This window comes from Onychomys torridus, chromosome 18 (assembly GCF_903995425.1).
Source record: "Onychomys torridus chromosome 18, mOncTor1.1, whole genome shotgun sequence".
Classification (NCBI taxonomy): Eukaryota; Metazoa; Chordata; class Mammalia; order Rodentia; family Cricetidae; genus Onychomys; species Onychomys torridus.
The window spans coordinates 64,574,262-64,581,330 of record NC_050460.1 but is presented as its reverse complement, the minus strand read 5'-3'; the positions used below and the strand labels follow the sequence as shown (position 1 = coordinate 64,581,330).

The 7,069-nt window shown below is 49.5% G+C and overlaps 1 protein-coding gene across 1 annotated transcript in view; it reads right to left on the bottom strand.

Moving 5' to 3' along the window:
- Nucleotides 1-383: 383 nt before the first annotated feature.
- Nucleotides 384-7,069, bottom strand: part of Nudt3 (nudix hydrolase 3) — a 54,227-nt gene continuing 47,541 nt past the window's right edge. Inside the window, exons 3-5 of the mRNA XM_036167506.1 lie at nucleotides 6,987-7,031; nucleotides 5,510-5,594; nucleotides 384-1,992 (exon numbers count right to left, since the gene is read on the bottom strand). Coding sequence (XP_036023399.1) covers nucleotides 1,826-1,992; nucleotides 5,510-5,594; nucleotides 6,987-7,031 — 297 coding nt within the window. The 3' untranslated portion in view covers nucleotides 384-1,825. The remainder of the gene's footprint in view (nucleotides 1,993-5,509; nucleotides 5,595-6,986; nucleotides 7,032-7,069) is intronic.

The window sequence follows — 7,069 nt, the reverse complement described above, 5'->3', positions numbered from 1 at the left end:
AAAACAATGCTGTTTGGGATTAAATTTCCTCTGTGTGTGCAGACAGGACTCTAGAGTGCTCTAAGCCAGCCAACAAGCAGCAGTGTTTGTCTACAAGCATGACCCACAGAGAGAGCAAGCTGGTCTCTGGACTCAAATCCCATGGTGCTTTTTCTACACACTGCGCCTCTACCCTGGGAGGCCATTCCTGTCTCAGAGGTCTGAGAGCGTCCACCACTCCCCCGACCCCACCAAGTTTGGGGTCAGTGTGTCAACACTGGGGGACAAAAGGCAAATTAGATACATGTAAAATTTAAAGTTCACCAGCTGATACCCAAAAGATGTTGAATATTGATGACCCAGGTTATCACATATATTCCTTAAGTGGGGCGCAGAGCAAAAACTTTGCAAAGTTTGAGTATTTATTAGATTTCAAATAAAGAGAAGTACTATTTTAATTTCACATCTTGGCTACGTTTCAACACAGGCAGTGCCACAGAGTACCAAGGCCCACACTAAGCCAGGAATCAGCTCCCTCCCACCCTCCTTGATCAAGGCCCTGTCCAAGCCCCTGTAAGTCCCACCTAAACACCACAACTGGCAGATGAGTTCAGCACAAAACACCAACAGGAGTCTGCAGCAAGCCAGAGGATCCTAAGTGAGCCCCTCCTACAGATGACCTTTCACACAGGGCAGACAGCAAGCTAATGTTCTGAGCATGCTCTTGGTGCAACCCTTGGCCCATGCTCAGACCTCAGAGACACAGGCACACACTTTCCCCATGTTCTTCTCAGGACCTCAGCGGGGCCTCTCAGCGTGGGGACAGGACTGTGCAGGATGGCTTCAGAGCATGGGGCCATATCCAGGTCAGCGTGGTGTAAGGCATACAAGGGTAAGAGAGGCCATGTCAGCAATGAATAGCATTATGGAAAAAATTCCCAGCCAGCAGGATAGACATGGTGCCTGATGGTCCAGTTTCTGAGACAGTGACGGTATCCAGTTTAAGCCTGCTGTGAACATATCGGGCAGAGTTCAATTTATATCACTGTCTCTTTGGCTCTGGGCTGAGGCCATTTGCTCCAGGCTTGGGAACAGAAAACAGGTTCCTTGGCATGGAAACAGCCTAGAGAAGACCAGGGTCCCAGGTGCACGAGGAAGATGGCTAAGCTCACCGCAGCTGGGGGATACAGGACGGGAAAACCTGCCTAGTCACTTAGCATTGGAACAAACATGTAAAGTGTGAGGGGCTTTAAACTAGAAATACCTGGAATAAAAAATAAAATAAGATAAAAATGAAAAACAAAAAGCAAAACTGAAAAACCCAACAGTCAGGATCCTCTTTCTAAATCACTCATTTACATCTCAGGTCAGGGGATCATGTATAGACAAATGCATCCTGAGGGGACACAGCCAGCCCACAGGCTCAACAGCACATCACAGCACAGATCCCTACAAAGTTTCATCTCACATGGGTGTCTTTTAATGGAAAAAAAGTCAGAGAAAATATCTGGCCAGACTGGGATGAGGCGAATGGGAACACTTGAGAACCCAGGGAGTGGGAACGGGATCCCTCTCTGAGGGCAGGGTGAGCGAGGGGGATGGAGCATGCAGGAAAGTACTCGTGAGTTACATCCCAGTCCCCACCTCAGGAAAAAGAGAAAGAGAAAAGTTCCCACCACGCCACACCCCACCCACATCACCCCACACCCCACAGCAGCACCTCAGTGTACCCTCTGCTGCCCACCATGCCTGGGTCAAAGAGGAGGCTGGGAGGAGGGTGAAGGGTGGTGAGGAGAGCCACACTGAGTCTGCTTTCCACTCTCCGGCTCTTCCAGGAGGTCTGCAGTCATCTGATGCCTGACACAGAGCTGGAGTAGGTGGTGGCCACGACAGGGGTGCCATTGTTGGCGGAGTAGCCTTGCCTCAACGTCTCAAAGTACGACGCCTGCACGGGCTTGTGACACTGCAGCACTTTTATGGCATCTTCTATTTTAAACCACTCTCTCTTCCTTCCTGTGGAGGCAGAGGGGAGAGATGAACACAGGCTGGGAACAGCGAGGACAGTTCGGGGAGAGTTCAGGAGAACACGCAGGCCAGGCTTCACGGCTGCTGCAGTGCCTGTGATTCCAGCACTCTGGAGGGGAAAGCAGGAGGATCAGGAATGGAAGGAAGGTCATCCTTGGCTACACAGGGAACCCAAGGCCAGCCTACGCTACCCGAGAGCCTATGTCAAGCCCACGTCCCAAAGCAATGCTTCTCACTACTTTTATTTCCTTACACTAGTGAAACCAGCGTCCTATCCAATTCAAATGTTCTACAGAGCCAACTGTGGGGACAGGTGGTCTGGGCCCCAAACCGAGAACTGCGTGCACTGTTCTGCACGCCACCCTCTCCAGGGCTCTGAGCTCAGTCAGCCTGCACCTCCAAGGAGGGGTCCAACATCCTCATCTTTGGCAAACATTAACATCAGCATCAGCTGCCAGGATCCTCATGATGGTGGACTTATAATCTGCTATCATACTTCTTCTTTTATTTAAAGAACTCTGTAAGTGATGGGGTCTGCTGAGAGGACTGAGGCAAAGGTGCACACAACATACATGCTAATTTAGAAAAAGAAAACAAATAAAAACCACCCAACTTAACAAATTAGTATGTGAGCCTACTTTTATTAAAATTTATGGTTTTTTAAGATTTATTTATTTACTTATTATATACACAGTGTTCTGCCTGTGTGGTGCGCTCTTCCCATGGGGTCAGAGAAGAGCTCTATGGAATCAGTTCTCATCTTCATTGTTATGTAGTTTCAGAACTTGAACTCAGGTCACCAGGCCTACACAGCCAGCACCTTTGCCTTCAGGATGCCAGAAGAGGGCACCAGATCTCATTACAGATGGTTGTGAGCCACCATGTGGTTGCTGGGAATTGAACTCAGGACCTCTGGAAGAACAGTCAGTGCTCTTAACCTCTGAGCCATCTCTCCAGCCCATTTTTTTGTTTGTTTGTTTTTGTTTTTTTGTTTTGTTTTGTTTTGTTTTGAGGCATGGTCATTCGATCCAGCCCCAGTGTCTAAACTCGCTCTGTAGACCAGGCTGGCCCTGTACTCACAGAGATCCTCCTGCCTCTGCTTCCCGAGTGCTGGGACTAAAGGTGTGCCCTCCACGACTGGCCTGCTTTCCTTATAAACACTCTCTTCTGGTTCTGTGAGCAGTCAAATAGGACTGCTTGGACAAGGAGAAGCAGAGATGGGGTGCGCTCAGTGACTGGATGTGAGTGTAAGTGTGAGGTGGAGGCCTCGATGTGCAACAGTGCAGAAGAACACAAGTGAACACAACAGAGCGGCCTGGCCAGGGGCAAGGCCATGAAGTCAGTGTGCTGGACCCCAGCACATCACTGGCTCCAACTGGGGAGCCCTGGTCAAGTCACAGACCCCTCAGTGCTCCATTTTCCTGTCTATAAGGTGGATAATAAATAGGACTCACCTCCTAGACTGCTTTCAAGATCAGTTACCGAAAGCTCCTCAATACTATCAGCACCCAGTACCTGACAGGAGGAGTCTGCTTTTTTTTCTTTTCAGATTTACTTATTTATGAGTGTTCTGTCTGAATATGTATGTATACCACATGCGTACCTAGTGTCCATAAAGTCCAGAAGAGGGAATCAGAAACCCTGGAACTGGAGCCAGAGAGGGTTGTGAGGTACCACATGGGTGCTGGAAATCTGACCCTGGTCCTCTGGAAGAGCAGCCAGTGCCCTTAACCACTGAGCTATCTCTCTGGCCCCCAAGGGTTAAACTTTTTTTTTTTTTTTTTGGTTTGTTCTTTTATTTTTTTGCTTTTGTTTTTGAGACAGGGTTTCTCTGTGTAGCCCTGGCCCTCCTGGAACTCACTCTGTAGACCAGGCTGGCCTCAAACTTGCAGAGACCCACCTGCCTCTGCCTCCCCAAGTGCCTGGATTAAAGGTGTGTGCCAGCACCAACTGGTGGCACGATTTTTTATTTATATTTACCTCTACACACGTCTATAGAGAGAGAGATGGATGGAACCCGGGCCTGACGTGTGATGAGCAAATGCTCCAGCACCGGGTGAAGAAAAGACACTCATCTGTTGTTCTCACTTCTCCAGGAGAGGATCCAGGGCTTGAGGACTACCCCAAGCAACACCAGCCTTCCAAAGCTCTGCTGCTGGAGTACTTCCCAGAACGGCTTCCACTGCCAGCCCACTCAGGGCATAGAGAAGAGGACCCAGGACCTCCACACACTAGGCTAGCACTCCACCACACAGCCACAGTTCTAGACTCATCTCCGCCACTTATTTCTCCCTTGATCTTTGTAGACAGGGTAACAGGTGTGCGGCACCACACCCACTGTCTACTTCCCATTCTGAGGAGGCTCCAATTCGTGTACACACTCTCTACCCCGACTTCTGCACATCAGCCACTTTCCCGTGATAGCACCACGAAGATATTTAACATTTCAAAGACAAATGCAGCTTTGCTCACTTGTGATCTACACTGAAGACCCAACTTTTCACTAGCAGAGTCACGGGGAGCTGGGTGGGATGGTATACAGTTGTGCCTTCAGCATTCAAGTGGCTAGACAGGAAAGACAGGGCCTAGAGTAATGGCTATGTGATTAAAAGCACTTGCTGCTCTTCTAGAGGTCCTGAGTTCGATTCCCGGCACCCACATGGTGGCTCACAGCATCTAGAATGGGATCTGGCGCTCTCATCTGGGCTGCAGACATACATGCAGGCAGAGCACTGCACACATAATATAACCAGTCTCACGGGCTCATTCCTTGTGCTTTAGATGCCCTCACTGGAGTTCACACCGAGCAAAGCTGAGAATCGAGAAAAGGCTCGTCTGGGTACTAACGAGCAATGGTACCTTAAACCTGGGTGTGGCTCCTGCCAGGCTGAGTGGCAAGAACAGGCACACAACATGCCCATCTTGGTCTCCTTTTCATCCCTGCACATGCTCACAAGTACTCTGCTTCTGCACGCCCCAACCCCAGTGTATGAGTAAGAGCCTAAGACAAGACTACATCTCGCTCTCATCTTGGGTCCTGATGGCCAATAGTGGCCCAGCATGGCAGAGGCCCAGGCCAGTATCTGTTCAAAAGAGAGCAGTATAGTCCTTTTGAGGAGGATCCAATCCTATTTTGGTACATGTTCCCACTTGTTGCTCTATTCTCAAACTCAGCTGCTGCTGCTTCTTCTTCTTCTTTTTTTTTTTTGGTTTTTTAAGACAGAGTTTCTCTGTGTAGTCCTGCTTGTCCTCGAACTCACTCTGTAGACCAGGCTGGCCTCAAACTCACAGAGATCCACCTGCCTCTGCCTCCCGAGTGCTGGGATTAAGGGCATGCGCCACTACTGCCCAGCCTCAGCTTCTCTTTAGACACCTTAAATCCTAACTTCCTCAGCTTCTGTCTGTAGGTGCTTGTTCATTTAGTACGCCACGCTAGCATTTCTCCTAGCCTGCCTGGACATGACAGGCGGGTGTGGGAGCTGGCCCGAGTCCTGTGGTGACTTACCAATGTTCACTGAGTCTTCCCAGTCCTCCAGCACTTCTGTGACAATGAGCACGTACACATACGTCCTGTGCTTCCTCTCCCGGTTCTGAAGGGCACAGAAAGGACAGAAGGGAGGCTCACCTCAGTGGGCTGAGATGCTTGAAGAAACATTGCTAGACACTGCCCAGAAGTATGATGCCCTCTGATTTTGCTGTTTTGTCTGAATAAGGCTCTACCAGAATGGAGAGAGAGAGAGAGCGCACCCTATGAACAATTTGTTTGTTTGTTTGTTTGAAACAGGATTTCTCTGTGTAGCTTTGGAACCTGTCCTGGATCTTGCTCTGTAGACCAGGCGGGCCTTGAGATCCGCCAGGCTCTGCCTTCTGAGTGCTGGGATTAAAGGCATGCGCCACCACTGCCCAACTTTTAAGATTTTCTTAGTGTATGTATGTGTGTGTAGCCCTGGCTGGCCTGGAAATTGCTCTGTAGACCAGACCAGCCTTGAACTCACAGAGATCCTTTTGCCTCTGTCTCCCTGGGGGTGTGGGGATTAAAGGGTATGCCACCATGCTCAAGCAGCAAGCCCTTCTTTTTCTCCTTCTTCTTTTTTGAGATAGCGTCTCTCTACATAGTTCTGGCTATCATGGAATTCACGCTGTAGACCAGGCTGGCCTTGAACTCACAGAGATCCACAAGCCTCTGGCACATGAGTGCTGGGATTAAAAGTGTGCATCACCATGCCTGGCTGGCAAGCACTCTTAATGTGCTGAGCCATCTGTCTAGTCTGTGTCCAGACTCTTCAAGTCCAATCTACACAATTCCTTCTCTTACTAACCACAACTTCACAGGAATGTTGTGATCTGGAAAAAAGGGAGTGTACAGACTGGGGGTATGCAGAGCCACTGTGCAAAGGAGCTGAGTGACTTCTGAAACCTCCTTTCACACCCAGCCTGTCTCTCCTTCTCTCCCTGTCTTCTCTGCTCTCCTCTTCCTCTCGCCTTGGAGAGAAGGAGCATCAGGAAGAGGAGACAGTTCTCGGCACACGCCTGGGCCCAGAAAGGAAGCCGGGCAGAGAGGGTAATTAAGCCTGTGATCTCAGCCTGGGCAGGTGGGAACAAGGGCATCCCTGGGACTCAACCCAACCTATCTGATGAGCTCCAGTCCAGTGAGAGGCCCTTTCTCTGAATGAATGAGTAAGTGAAAGACGAAAGGAAAGAAAGAAAGAAAGAGAGAAAGAAAGAAAGAAAGGAAGAAAGAGAGAGAGAAAGAAAGAAAGAAAAAGCTAGATGGCGCCTAAGGAATGACATGTGAAGTTGCCCTCAGGCCTCCACAGACATGTACACATATGCATACACATAAATACAAAACAGTAAAAGGAAAAAGAGACTACTGCTCTGCTGTGCTGCGTGCTCTGACGCTCGTGGGACACAGAAGGCCTCCCAGTCAGGACAGCGTGGTTATTAATGAACGACTCTGGAGCAAAGGTATTAAGACTCACCTCAAAAACTCCAACCAGTCTTCCCAGCGTCCCTTTCACTCCAGCCTGAAGGAGAGAAGGAAGAGTGGACAGTGTCACCCGCT